The sequence below is a fragment of the Ictalurus furcatus genome, chromosome 10, assembly GCF_023375685.1.
Source record: "Ictalurus furcatus strain D&B chromosome 10, Billie_1.0, whole genome shotgun sequence".
NCBI classification, from domain to species: domain Eukaryota; kingdom Metazoa; phylum Chordata; class Actinopteri; order Siluriformes; family Ictaluridae; genus Ictalurus; species Ictalurus furcatus.
The window spans coordinates 11,170,558-11,186,071 of record NC_071264.1 but is presented as its reverse complement, the minus strand read 5'-3'; the positions used below and the strand labels follow the sequence as shown (position 1 = coordinate 11,186,071).

The following is a 15,514-nucleotide window of genomic DNA, read 5'->3' as shown; positions in this document are numbered from 1 at the left end:
GAATGTGCAAAGCACCCCACAGACAGTAGCCTGTGCCCAGGATCAAACCGGATCATAACACTATATGAAATCTCATCCTCTCTTGTTGTCAAATCTGACATAAGACAACACAGCTCAAACCAACGTCCTTATACGATCCTTATTGTCAGTGCTCTAAACCCATCAATACTGTTAGCAGACTGTGTTGACATACAGACTAACACAGTGAGTCCCTCTGTAATACTGATGTTTCCTAATGCTGAGCTTCCCATTCTTCTACTCTGCAGTTTAACGATTTCTTTGTCATATGCGAGGTGAGGGAATGCTCTGACAAATGACATAACTAATACCCCCTGGTTTTTATTCAGTTTGCTATAGGTGGATACTTCTCTGCACAGCCTATAATTGAGTCATCAATGAGCAAGCGGGGAGCCAGAGCAGACGCAGCTAAATTGTTAATGACCGTTGGCTGCACATTGATCACCGCGGGACTCTGTCTGAGTTGCCTAACACTGATGAGGTATTGCATTCCACCTTGCCTTATTTGTCATCAGAATGTAATCCCAAGTGCCCCCTCCACCACTGTGGTCTGAGTGGGAAAATTCACCATGCAGCCCTGATGGAAAATGGAGTCTTCTAAACAAACTGAAAGGCCATCAAGAAGTCACACATCATGAGGTGTTTCATAAATCCAGAGGTGTTTATAACGATACACAGAGATGGACCTCAAGGCACTCCATTTAAAGCTAGAATAAGGTGCCAAGTAGCAGCACTCCGGTTATTAGTGCATGTTAAAATACACATGGTTTGAAATCACTGCTGCTTTTGTGAAGACAAGTGCTTTAAGGATAGTTTCACTAGCTATTTCACTAGCTATGGAAGGAGCATTTTGGTCTGATCTAAGGTTTTATGGTTAGTGTCAGCTCTCTTATTCCTCCTGAAGGACAGATGATAGGCTCTCATGTTGTTTTCTTATCCATTTCTCAGCTGTCACAAACCTCATTGCTACATGTCCATGAGAATGATGAGTATGAGCTTCTGTTTCTTTGAAATAATTAATATTCTTATTGATTAAGTTCTAGTGGTTTCTACTTTCAATAGCGCTTTCTCTCTCCTTGAGCTAAAGTGCCACCTTATAGCATCAGAGTTCTTTTGTTTTCAATTCAGTTTGAGGTTCGTCATGACTCAGGAGCTCTTTCTTTCTGCAGCTATTGGTCTCTGTTCAAAAATAGGCCTTTTATCTTGATTCTAGGTACAGCCACAGGGCATGTTATTCTACCTGTTCAAGCTATTTCTTAGATACAGAATATAACAGAATATTTCATCACCATTCATCTGGGAGATGTAATAAAAATGGGAAATATATTTAAACTAATCATTTACATTTGAATTTCTGACAGCTGCAGGATATATTGCAGTTTATTATGAGTGGTTTCCACATATCCAGTCTCTACATTTGTCTTAGATTTCATCATGCTATCAATCTGTCCATCTTAGTGCTACTCCTCTACCAGTTTACTGCTCCATTCCAGTCCAAATCCTAAATCTTTAAGGTTGTTTTGGCATTTATTCCAGGCCATGCAGTGCTATTGATTTCTTATCCTTGTACTCGGCACACAAACACTTAGTTCATAAAGCCTGTACGATAGGAATGCAGGGAAGGAACATTGGCTGGCCTGGATTATACTGTTTGCCATATACTGTCTACTGATTTCCTGCAGTCAGAACAAGGTCCCTTCTGAACTGCTCCCAGTGCTCACTTCCAGCATTGCACATCTACATTTATTTATTTATCTCAGAGAGTTGGAGTGAATAAGAGTGCAGGTGTAGGTTCAGAGAAATCTGAAATAGAAAAAGAGGTGAAGAGAGTGGATACTGCTATTGGAGAGAGTTGAACACAGAGAGTGTGTGAGAGAAATGGAAATAGAAGGCACAGAGAGAGAAAGAGACAAAGAAAGAGCCCTTGTGAGACGACCTCATCTGTCACAGACCGACTTTGTCATTAATATGCGGCAGCTGCATGCTGATGGCTGGCACTGACCCATTTTCTCTCTCGATTCTTGCCGAGTGATGGCGAGAGAGGCACAGGTCTGAGGATAATCCGCTTTGTGTGGAACACCCAGGTAGCATGGCTAAAGCCAAGCCTTTTGGCACACGGAGATGAGCTATGAACACAGACACTCGTGTCCTGTGATAATGACTTCTCTTTGACCACTGGACTGTGATTATGTAAGCAGCAGGAGGATGGCAGTGTACCTGATCTCCAAGAATAATAACCTTAAAAAGCAAAGACGTCTTTCATATTTGGCCAAGCCAAAAAAATGTCAGGGAAATAAATTTGAAGCTTTTAATATAGACTGGGTTAGAGAGTCTAATAAAGAAATGTATTGATTAATTAATGACCAACTTTAAGGCAAAATGATTGAATACAGAGTACCATGCAAATACACAGATCAGCCATAACATTAAAACCACTTGCCTAATATTGTGTAGGTTCCGCTTGTGCCACCAAAACAGCTCTGACCCATCAAGGCATGTACTCCACAAGACCTCTGAAGGTGTGCTGTGGTATCTAGCACCAAGACGTTAGCAGCAGATCCTTTAAGTCCTGTAAGTTGCAAGGTGGAGCCGCCATGGATCTGACTTGTTTGTCCAGCACATCCCACTTATACTCTATTGGATTGAGATCTGGGGAATTTGGAGGCCAAATCAACACCTTGAACGCTTTGTCATGTTACTCAAACCATTCCCGAATGCTTTTTGCAGTGTGGCATGTCGCGTTATCCTGCTGAAAGAGGCCACTGCCATTAGGGAGTACCATTGCAATGAAGAGGTGTACTTGGTCTGTAACAATGTTTAGGTAGGTTGTAAATGTCAAAGTAACATTAGTAAGGTTTCCCAGCAGAACATTGCCCAGAGCATCACCCTGCATCTGCCGGCTTGCCTTCTTCCCGTAGTGCATCATGGTGGCATCTCTTCCCCCGTTAAGCAACGCACACACAACTGGCCATCCACATGATATAAAGGAAGACATTATTAATCAGACAGGCCACCTCCTTCCACTGCTCCATGGTCTAGTTCTGATACTCACATGCCCACTGTGGTTGGACAGGCGTTAACATGGGCACTGTGACCGGTCTGCAAGTATGCAGCCCCATACTCTGTAAGCTGCAATGCTCTTTCCATCATAGCCACCATGAACTTTTTCTCCAATTTATGATGTGGGATTGGACCAGACGGGCTAGCCTTCACTCCCCACAAACATCAATGAGCCTTTGGCACCCATGACCCTGTCACCGGTTCACCGGTTGTCCTTCCTTGGACCATTTTTGGTAGGTACTAACACTATATAACGGGAACAACCCACAAGACCTGCCTTTTAGCCATCACAATTTAGTCTTTGTCAAAGTTGCTCAGATCCTTACACTTGCCCATTTGTCCTTCCAACTTATCAACTTTGAATACTGACTGTTCACGTGCTCTCTAATAGATCCCACCCCTTGATAGGTGCCAGGGTAATGAGATAATCAATGTTATTCACTTCACCTGCCAGTGGTTTTAATGTTATGGCTGATTGGTAGTGGTATTGGCATAACATGGTGATATACTGTAATAGATGCTTATATTAGCTTATGTAATTCAAGCCATGACAGAAAACTAGTGTGCTTTCAGACACAGACACTATCTCCTCCAGATCAGAGCATAAATGTTCAAGACTGCTTTAACCTGCATTGCAATATATAACCCGTATTTAATATAATAGTTAAGAAAAAAAATTGTGTGCACGGCTGTTGCTGGTATTAAATATTTCCTAATAATTCACACAGCATATGTTTCTACAATTACTGCATATTACTAAGGCACTGAAACAGTTGCCTCCTGTACATACTAATTTTAGCTCAAAATTTGACTTAGCCTAACACGCTTGCTGTGTTTATAACCTGTGAGGGGATAAACCTATGGAGGACCAAAGCAAAGAATAATCCAGTGGATTTATCAAAACACAAGGTTCCTACATTTGTGATTAATAGTGAGGTATTAAACAGGTGTACAAGCTCTTAATGTATTATAATATAAATCATGTACTATATTTACCCCAACACAAGGGAAATAATCACATCTGATCTTGTGTTCATTAAGCAGTTTCAAGAACAAATTTACAATGCTTATTCATTTGTTTTATTCATTATCTCTTTGTTCTAAAGGAAGAATGTTCCACTTTCACTGAGAAAGTCAGAAATCCCCTGAGAGGTAGAGAATGAAAAATATGTCTCTTTTTCTTTCTCGTGTTCTGTCCTTCTCATACAGGTGTTGGACAGTGGTAGAGATCGTTCCCCAGATGGCCGTTGAGTCCGTCCTGGAGAAGAGGCTCTTAAATACCAGCTTGGTTTGGATGGAGACCACTCGACCGGCACACACATTTATCTACTCCAACATCTCCCTGGAGGAGTAAGTGTGCGCACGCACATGCACGCGCACACACACACACACACACACACACCCTAGCCTTAAATTTAGTAACCAAAATGAAGCATTTTGGCTTCATTTGGTTTTGCTTTTTTTCTAAATAAAAATAAATGAAGATTTTTAAAGCAGTGTTCCTCATGGGGACCAGCCAAATGTCCCCGTGAGATCAATACTGCAATACTGTCAGATATTCCTATTCATGTGGAGATAATTGGTCCTCTTGTGAGTACCTTCCATTGACATAATTATTATTACAACTAATTATTGCTATGTTACGCCTCAATCTAACCCCGAACCTTAACTTCAGTAACCAAAGGAAATAAAAGCTGCAGGGATTTTTTAAAAAGCCATTTTCCTCATGGACTCCAGCTAAATGTCCCCAAAAAGTCAAAACTGTCAGATATTCCTATCCTTGTTGGGACATTTGATCTCCACTAAGATACAACAACATACAAATACACTCACTCCTCTTGCTATGTTTCGTAAACTGTGTCACTAGTCCTCTTTCATGTACTGGAAATTTTGGCATCGATCAGGTGCCTAATACTGTCTAAAATGGGCCACTCTGTCCATCTTCTGGCTCTTTATCACTGCTCCACCTCCAACGCTGAAGTGGCTAATGAAGACTTTCATAGAAACAAATAAAATATCCAGGAATAGCTGGAACAGTATTTAACGGGGCTTCTAGCTATTCTTGGTATTAAGTGTGAAAGAATAGCACTTTCAGCCAGTTTCAATTCACTAAAACAACACGGAATTATGCAACTCCAAACCAAATGGGCACTCTTTAAAAGACAGTTTTTAGTTTTAGTTTTAGTACAGAGTACTTCAGCTTATGTTAACTCTCATGTGTAAATGACATTTATATACACATAACCTAAAGGTGGGTACACAAACAGGAAGTCACAAGAGCTATTATTGATTAGAAGTTATATTAGCCAGTTCTTCCACAAAAAAAGATCCTCTTAGTACTCATATTGGGCATCTATGAGATTCCACATGTTTAGGGTCAAGGTGATTCACCTTTAATGAAATATGAGAACACATAACAAATGAGCTCAACAGCTCGTTGTGTTGTGAATCTAGATGATAGACATTGTACACACAGTAATGTAGCATTACAATATGTATCGTATAATTGAGAGCTTCCATAATGCTTAATGGTTACCTAGACTTTAGGGTAAAGAACTTAAACTTGAAACCTCTTCTCCTCTGCAAACATTTACTACTCTCAGCTTCTCACACTCTCTTCCATGTGTTCAAATATCCCATATAATTTATGTGTGCAATCTAATAAATTGGTCATGCATGTGGTTTAAGCAGGGCTTATACCACTTAATACCTGCCCTTTGGTCATATTGACACACACAATTATCATTCTCAGAGTGACGTTCATTTGCAAAATGAATCTATTTACATAGAGACCTCCAAATTATATATTAATGCATATATACATTACACATGTAAGGAATAAAGCACAACAGGGCATGCTGCTATAGAAAAATAATCAACACTGGCATAGTTTGACATGCCCTGACATAAAACAGAGTTACTGTTAGCACCCCAAATTTGATTATTTTCTTTTACCAGCATGTCCCAAAATTATCAGTTGATAGTTAAATTTAACTTTGTGGAACATCTGCAACAAAAAGGTTGTACAGCTATACACAGTTGTTCCTTCCCCAACCTCTTTTTTCTCTCTCTTAAAGTTAATAAGAAGAGTTAAAAAATGCAGCTTGTCATGTTACAGGAAAAAGAAAACAATAAAGTCCTCCATCCTGAAGACTTTTGCATGTTGGAAATTTACAACTTTACATGCTGTTACAAAATGCTGGCACTGGAGACTCCTTCCATAAATGCTAAATAAACATCGCCGAAAACGTTTTTGTCATTTTTTTTTTTTTTTGTAATCCATTTAGGTGGAATGTCCACTATACAAGTCCCTGAATATGTTCATAATATAGAATCAATTTTGCATATTAGATATATTAGAACAAGTTCATTAATATAAACCCTGCAGCTAGAACCTCTATCAGAGCTGCTGTTCTAAAAAAAATAATAAACATCTTCTGGCCAGTCAGAAGTGAACAGTCAACAGTATGCAACATGCAGTATTAATGCACAAAACAGAAATTTGAAGGATGTGATCCTTCATAGAACTTAGTATCTCAGCTTGCAGATATTGTCACATTTGTACATATTCTACACAAGCAAATCAAGGCTTTAGCCTATATTGAAATATGACCTTTGTTCCAGAGAGACGGTTCTATGCATGTGTAGTTCAGTACATTTGTTGCATGTGAAAACAGTGAGTGTACAGCCCGAGTGTACTCCGGCAAATATTTGGGCCACCTGGTCTTCATCTTCAGTAACTGCAAAGTAAAGGGTCCAGAGCCTGACCTGGGTACAGTACATTTGGTGCTAGACAGGAATTCAGTTTGGATCTGATGCCAGTCCATCACAGGACACCATGCACACAAAAATTCATACACTCATTGGACATGTACGTCTGTAGGAGCAATATTTTTTAGCAGGTCAGAGGACACCACACAGATCAGAGGTAACCAAAACAGACATGTACAATGCATGCAACACTCTGCACAAACAGTAACTTGAGCAGTAACAGTAACCCCTGTCAAATATACAGAAACACTAATAAAAGAAATAGTGAAATATTTAAATTATATTGATAAAACAGTAAAAGGATGTACCTATTCTCTCTCTTTTTTTCTTTTTAAAAACTGCACACACATCAGAAGAGATGTATAACATGTATAACACTGCACAACTGATCTGCAAGTTGGAAGGAAATTGTGTGAAAACAAATCTGCGATGATGAATCTTGTGTGCAGAGTCGGGCCAGGTATTTGAGCCAAGTGTGAAAACGCCCTTAAATCAACCCTTATCCAGTTGAAGTGAGAAATAATGTATAATGACAGCTCCCTCCTTTCAGCTTCCTGAGTCTGAGACAAAGCATAGACAGTGTTTTAAAGTCAGCTTTATGCCTGAATAATTCAGTATAGACCTGTTGGTTGGCTAACATTATAAATATTAATAATAATGTGGGATAAAAATGATCACATTTGAGTCTCTTCAGCTAGCCCTGTTTCTTCCATCTTTGCTTTAATGTCATTATTTTATATAAGGCTTTTCTGACACTATTCTCTCTGACATTATTACTCATCAATAATTAGGGAGTTTTAAAGATTAGTCCTCCTAGTCATTACACATTTGGGTATTTTTCTCATGATTTAGTATGAAAGCTCAGCTGGGTCAGAGGTATAATTATCTGTAATATTCATATGCGTTCTGTCTGTGTTGGTGCATCACTCATTATTAAAAACGATTATTATAATTTTATTATTACCACAATAATGCTCTTTTGTGCAAAATTAAACTAATTCCTGTCTTCAGTTTTTTAACAGTTGTTTTATTCAGTGTTAATCTGTCAGTGGAGGGTCCTCACAGGGAAAGTAAGACAATAATGTGTGTGTGTGTGTGTGTGTGTGTGTGTGTGCGTGTGCGTGTTCAAGATCAGAGGTGATTTTTTTTTTGGCGGGGGGGGGGGGGTCGGACAGGTAGGTAGGACAGGTATAGTGTTAATTATTAATTATGTCAATGGAAGCTGTATTTTGTTTTATTTATTTATTTATTTATTTATTTATTTATTTATTTATTTGGGGAGGGGGGGGGGGGCAAAAAGATATAAATACCTGACCCTTTTTCCATTGTGGGGACATTTGTCTGGTCCTCTTAATTTGTTTTGTTTTGTTTGTTTGTTTGTTTGTCTGTTTGTTTGAACAACATCTGCAGTTCTATATATTTTTTTTAAAAAAACTGACAAGACAAGAGATTTCCTTTTGATTAGATTTAGGTATAGGAATAGCATTAATCAACTGCATTAATTAACAATTGATGTCAACTGAAGGTCCTTGCAAGGATAGTAAGGCAAACGTGTGTGTGTGTGTGTGTGTGTGTGTGTGTGTGTGTGTGTGTGTGTGTGTATGACTGCCACAGGCATAGTGCTCATTGTTTAGTGGAAAAATAGTTGGATTAGTAGCAGAGATTGCACAGAGCAACAGTGCTCCCTGCAGTTAACATGTGGTATTGCAGAACTGAAAAGGGAGGGGAACAAAAAAAGTGAATGGAGTCTTGCACCTCAGATATGAATCTTGTCCTGATAGACAAGATTCATTTTGCATTTTGCACAACGCATTTTGCTAAATGTTGTACTGGGCGCCTGTGGCTCACGTAGTAGAGTGGAGTGTCCACTAATCGTAGGGTTGGCGGTTTGATTCCCGGCCTGCATGACTCCACATGCCGAAGTGTCCTTGGGCAAGATTCCCAAGTTGCTCCCGATGGCAAGCTTAGCGCCTTGCATGGCAGCTCTGCTACCATTGGTGTGTGAGTGGATGAATGAAACACAGTGTAATGCGTTTTGGATAAAAGCGCTATATAAATGCACCATTTAAATGTTGAATCTACATTTCACTTACGACCAGGTATCCCAACAACAGAGGATCTCTCTCTTTATCGCTCTCAACACCCTGGCTGCAGTTCTCTAATGAGGAATCAAGAACAGTAGCCATGCTGGTCAGCTCTGTTTATTGGGATTGACTCACCTTCGCTTAGGGATTAAGAAGGATTACATTTCCTTGACCTAATCCAAATTGATTCTCCAAGCGAGTGATATATATTGTGTTCGTTCTGTGTGATCATTTGGTAGACCATTTTAAGAACCTTTCATGATCAAATGTCTATTTGTAATGTAATAGTCTGGACTGTAATCAGATTTCATCATTTCCATTCACTGCTCATGGTGTTTGTTCTCCTTTTCACTATTTTTCAGCAGAATCTCTTTCATGTTGTGTTTTTTTTTTTTGTGAGCCTGAAATGGCCTTATTGAAATGTGCACACTGAACTGTAGGGCTTTTTTTTTTTTTTTGCCTGCGCTGCAGAAATTAGACAAAGACTTGGGGACGAAGCCACAAAAGCAGCGGAGCTTGATAAAAATGTGGGGCATCTGATTTCCTGGCAAAGCCATTGGGACATTTTGGAAATTGGAGGTCAGAAACGGAACACTGCACACAATCCACTGGCTATAGAGAAGTATCCGGGAGCATTCACAAAAAGAAATAATTAAAACCAAGAGAAATTAGTTAGTTCTCGAATTATGGGTAGTCACAGGAAGTCACCAAGAGTAGTGGTTCAACTGCATTAGCTGCCTCCCTTCTGAAAGCCACTGCTTGAATGTTTTAAAGAGCAAACAGCACTTGAGTATGACTAAGACAGATGTGTATTCAAAAGTAGATTAAGGAAGATAAATAGTCAGCTATTATTGTACACTGATGGACTTTGTGGAGCACTTTGATTGTTGTATTTATTATAACTACTGTAAAATAGTGTAGCAGTACCAGGCCCTTATAATATAAGGAATGAATTTGTCTGTTGATGTTACATCAGGGGAGCACGGTAGCTTAGTGGTTAGCATGTTTGCCTCACACCTCCAGGGTTGGGGGTTTGATTCCTATGTCTGACCTGTGTGTGTGGAATTTGCATGTTCTCCCCATGCAATTCATTTATCCTCCTTTAACTCTGGTTAACTCCCCCAGTCCAAAGACATGCACTGTAGGCTGATTTTCCAAATCCATAGTGTGTGAATGGGTGTGAGATTGAGCCCTGCGATGGGTTGGCATCCCATTCAGGGTGTCCCCCACCTTGTGCTCTGAGTCCCTTGGGATAGGCTCCAGGCTCCCCATGACCCTGTGTAGGATAAGCAGTACAGAAAATGGATGGATGGATGATCAGTTATGAATTGATCTACAGCTATATGGTTAATATACTACTTACAAACTTTTCGTATTGTCTTCATAACCCTAGCACATAACAAGATCTTTCAACAAAGTCACAAAGTAACTGTATGATATTATATTTGCTATAAATATAACTGCCAAGCAGCCATCATTCACTGGAACCTTATTGATGATTTTTCCACCAAATCAACACTAGTTTTGAATGACAGGGAACACTACTGATTATTCAGTGTTCATAGAAACACAGCTACATACATGATTAGCATTCTGTTTTCATTACTACTGGCTGCCAGTGGTAGTGAAAATCACGTGGATAACATGCAATGAGGTACCAACCTGTCTCGGGACTGGAAAGCATATTCATGAAGATGACCATCACACTCTCACCAGTGGGAGGGGTGAAGTTATCTATGTGGAACCTGGAGACAGTGTACGGGGTGGAACCTGGAGACAGTGTACAGGGATATCCAGGTAGCATCAGCACAGACGTCCTGAAGCAGCACACCTCTAAGTGATACCCATGAAGAGGAGATGCTTCTCATAGAGTGGGATACAGCTAGCTCGCCTATATGTCATGGTGATGATGTCCATCAGCCAGTGGAGCAGTCTCTATTTAGACACTCTGAAATCATCTGGCCACCGGCGGAGCCTCAACATGAATCAGTAGCTGTATTGTGAGGGAAACCCACAGTTAGAAGTCCACTAGTCAAGAGACTGTGTGGGCTGCGGGACTGAGCTGAAGCACTGAGGGAGACCCCACTCAGTGCAGATACAATGGGAAATAGAGGGATTCCAACTCCTGTATGTGTGTTAGCAGAGTGGTGTGAAACAGTGATAGGTTAGTGCTGTACTAAGCAACAAGAATAGTTAGTCTGTTTATGGACAGCATCTTAACTCAACCAAAACGACCAGCCACTGTTCTGAATGGAATCCGAAAGTATGAAAAATTACATTCACTGCAGCTGAAGAGATGATAGGAGGTGATCGGAGTCTATTGCCCACATTGTAGAACAGGTTACCTGTAGCTGCAACTGTAGTCACAAGCCTTGCATGTGTACAAGGTGAGAAGAAAAGTAAATACACAACAAGCTATACAATTGATACTGTATTCATCTCCCCTGGTGGTTAGGTGGGGTGAAATAGAATCAACGGAGGGAATATCTTTTGGAAGAATGGTGTTTATTCCTCCAGTACAGTTCTACTGACTTGTAGGATCTATGCTAAGGTGCAGTGAAGCAGGTCTGGCAGCCCAACACTTTACTAAGTCACTTTATGTTGATTTTTTTGTGTCACCTGTCTGTGAATATGCTCTTGATGAGGGGAAAATAAAACACAGATTAGCTCAAGAATTGTACTCATGTAAAACTTAATAGTTGTAATATAAGCTTCACAAAATGGTCAGTGGTAGTTGAATGATTCAGGTTCTGTGCTGAACGGTTGAGTTCATCCTATGACTCCCAAAAAGCCATATTTGGATCCTTGAGCAAACCATTTAGCTCTCAACTGCATACTTATGTGCTTGTATTCCACCTCACTTTGGGATAAAAGTGCCTGCCAAATGGATAAAAAGATCCCCTCTTTCAATTACATATCCACTTATTTAGCATTCAGTACAAATTACGGCCTTTGCTTCAGATTGAGGTGTAGTGATGATGAAAATGTCCACCATAGACACAGCTAATGTTCTTGAATTAAGCAGGATTTATGACAAAAATTTTTTTAATTGGTGCAAAGAAGGCGAAACAGATTAAGGTGAATTCATTGCAACAGTGAGTAATTACATGGTTGAGTGGAAAAGCCAACTGCAACAATTTTTGCAACATTGGATGAAAATGAAGCGGAGGATCTGTCCGAGGTACATTTTGCCCTGAGGTCCAAACCTAGAAAAGTTTTGATGAGAGCTTGTAAAAATTCATTCTGTGGTCTGCGTTCCAAGGGCAAAAACTATTGCCCTTGCTATTGTGATTATAATCTTTTAACTAGAACGTTCTTGAGTGTGACCATCTGTACTGCCTTTCAATTAGCATAACATAATGGCACTTCAATGCATTTATATAAGCCATTCATTTACATATACAAAGACGTTAACTTTAAATGGTGTTGTTTAGTTTTATGCGCAATGTTGTGAAGTTTTTTTAATGTGATTGTAAATTGTTTTCTCCCCCTCTCCACAGGTCTGAAAAGGCTGGAGAGATTGCAATAATACCTCTAACAAAGGTAAGGTGACATTTTCTTGGCAAAAAAGTGTAATACTCAGCAACTGTAATATCTGGGGCTGTCAGTGAATTTTACAATATAAACCAAGTGATTATGTTTTTCATTGTCATGTTTTATGTTGTTGTTTTTTTTATTCAATTTTACTTGTATAGCACTTTAACAATAGACCTTGTCAGCAGCTTTCCAAAAAGCTGGATGCAGATTTCGATCGCTAATGAGCAATTCAGAGGCACTTGTAACAGTAGGAGATTCACACTTGAAAGCATTGAGGTTGGCATGAGGTTGGTTTTTCTCTGCATTGCTCATCTTGATTCATTTCCTTCATCTGTATTATGGCCTAATATACTTTTAATAACAGAAAACAAGAGATGAATGTATTAAACAAACTGAACAGGGACAGAAGAGAAAATAAAAAGAACTTGCTTTCTGATAATGTGGCAGACTCGTATGATAACCCTTTACCCTTTGAGAGTAAACTCTCTAGTGTGTACAATGTTTAGCATTGCTAATGCAACTCAAGTGTGATAAATCCTTCTTTTCTTGTGTTTTGCCTGCGGCCTGAACGCAGGAGGCTCGCAGGCAGGCAAGGACACGAGTCATACATGAATTATGTATGAATAAATATTTTCAAGCACACTCCTGCATCCCTGTGCAAGTCTCAGCTTGATTGAGCTATAGTAACAATGTAATGGGTATTAATTTGTCCATTCCAAACAGTTAGCATCAGAGCAGGGAGAATAGTGGAACTGTTAGGAGAGTCCTCAAACAGCTGGGAATGGGGGTGTTTGTTTTGGTCTCCAATTTTTACATTTTGAGAAAATTAGAATTATAAATTCTACTGGGGAGAATAAAAATGCAGACTAAACTGAACCTATAAAATGCTGGCACTTATTTCGAAGTGTATTTGTGAGCTCAGAGGTACAAATGGTTCAGTCTAGCCATGCACAGTGATTCATCATTTAAATGCAGCTAATCACACCTGACAAAGCAGTGCTAATGCTGTTATTCATTTCACCAAGAAAACAAATTTGTAGTGTCTATAAGAAGAGACTGAAAGCAAAGTAAAAGAAAATGAAATGGCTGTTGTCAACTGCAAAGAGCACATTTGTGCTTTTTAACATACCTGCAACATAGATACCCATCTTCTTATTTGGACATAATATGAGCATTTGCAGTAAGGAGCAGTGAGACATGAAACCAACCAGAATTTAAAGCAAATGGAAATTGGGGGGGGGGGGGGGGTGCATAAACAATTATAAACTGAAATGTGTTTATTTGTCTGTATTAAGTAGTATCAAGCAGTTCATGTTTGGCGCATCATGGATTCCACAAGATGTTGGAAACATTCCTTTGAGATTCTGGTCCATGTTGACATGATTGCATCACACAATTCCTGCAGATTTCAGGTATACGTTCAAGCTGTGAATCTCCTGTTCTACCACATCCCAAAGATGTTCTACTGGATTCAGATCTGGTGACTGGGAAGACCACTGAAGAACACTGAACTGATTGTCATATTCATGAAACCAGTTTGAAGTGACTTTTGCTTTGTGACATGGTGCATTATCATGCTGAAGTACCCATTAGAAGATGAGTAAATTGTGGCCATGAAGGGATGCACATGGTCAACAACAATACAATTCAAGTGATGAATGATTGATCACTGGATATTTTTTTTTTTATTGCACCATTCTGAGTAAAGTTATAGAAATACTCAAACCAGCCCGTCTGGCACCAACAATCATGCCATAGTCAAAATGACTTAGATCACATTTTTCCCCATTCTGATGGTTGATGTGAACATTAACCGGAGCTGCTGGCTTGTATCTGCATGATTTTATGCATTGCACTGTTGCCACACTATTGGCTGATTAGATAATTGCATGAATGACTAGGTGTACAGGTTCCTAATAAAATAGCTGGTTAATGTAAATCAGCCTTAACTGTGCACCTAAAGTTGTTCATTTCATTCAAACCTTTAAAGTAGTCCAGTCTGAAGCAGTGGGTATATTATGTCCCATTTAATGAATGAATGAATGAATATAAACCCTTAAACATCCAAAATTCCTTGAGCAGTCCTTTTTTCTAAAAGTGCACACAAGATGCAGAATGCAGTGTTAAACCCCTGATGCTGTCTTATCTGGCTTGACTGAACACTTTGCTACATTTTGCACTATGGCAAATGCTTCTTGTGCTTTATTAGCATAACTTCGATGTTATCCTAGGTGTCTGCCTCTTTTCACAGAGCAACGGCTTTGTTATCAAACCAGCTGTCATTTACTCACATTCTTTGCCCTTTAGAGAACAGCAGTAGTAATGGCACTTCTACTGAAACAGGTATCACTGCATGACATGTACCAGGTTAAATATGAATAAACAAAAAAGCAAAAAGGTAATGAATATTTTGCGCAGCAGGCAGATATGCAGAGGCATTATGCTTAATGGCTCGGCTGAACCTCCAGACCGAAGCAGCTTTGCAGCATGCTCTTCCCATGAGTTGGTAAATATTGTTCCTTTTATGCTGTGGTGTCTGGGTTGGCAGCACAAAGCCATGTTCAAGGAGGTTTTGTTACTTGTCATGACTGCCTTGCTGGTGACATTTGCAATGCATTAAGTGTAGCCTTCATGCTCCAACAAACAAACCTGTACAAGGAAGTCACTCATGAAGAACCGCTACTGCTGCTTAACAGTAACAGTAAAATACAATAAATAAAATCATATTAATAAGATAAACAAGAGAGAAAGTTATGAAAATGAGAAGCATAAAAAACTATCAGCATAAATATAAAAAAATTATAAAGATTTAGGAAAATAAAAATAACGACAAAAATCCTGACAACCAAGCAAATTCTCTGCAAGCTTCCATTAATAAGGTAATGAATACAAGTTGGCAAGTTGGTGACATGATTTACGACAAGTTGTCTCTTGTTTTTCCGAGCAACATCTGTTTTGTCAGTCAACATATGACACTTTCCTGGCATAAAATACAGTACTGTGCAAAAGTCTTAAGCACATGCAAATAAATGCTGTACAGCAAA

At 39.3% G+C, this 15,514-nt stretch overlaps 1 protein-coding gene across 1 annotated transcript; it reads left to right on the top strand.

The window, feature by feature from the left end:
• Positions 1 to 224: 224 nt before the first annotated feature.
• On the top strand, positions 225 to 14,726 carry si:ch211-51h4.2 (uncharacterized). The gene is made up of 4 exons (XM_053635195.1): positions 225 to 499; positions 4,288 to 4,428; positions 12,434 to 12,476; positions 13,769 to 14,726. The coding sequence occupies exons 1-4, from the start codon at positions 396 to 398 to the stop codon at positions 13,952 to 13,954; spliced, it is 474 nt and encodes a 157-aa protein (XP_053491170.1). The 5' UTR covers positions 225 to 395; the 3' UTR covers positions 13,955 to 14,726.
• Positions 14,727 to 15,514: the final 788 nt, after the last annotated feature.

Bases quoted from the DNA above. Each gene is read 5' to 3' on its own strand.
- si:ch211-51h4.2 (XM_053635195.1), top strand. From the start codon at position 396: ATGAGCAAGCGGGGAGCCAGAGCAGACGCAGCTAAATTGTTAATGACC. The intron at 500-4,287 runs GTATTGCATTCC...CTTCTCATACAG, and splicing joins AGTTGCCTAACACTGATGAG to GTGTTGGACAGTGGTAGAGA. The intron at 12,477-13,768 runs GTAAGGTGACAT...TGTATTAAGTAG, and splicing joins CAATAATACCTCTAACAAAG to TATCAAGCAGTTCATGTTTG.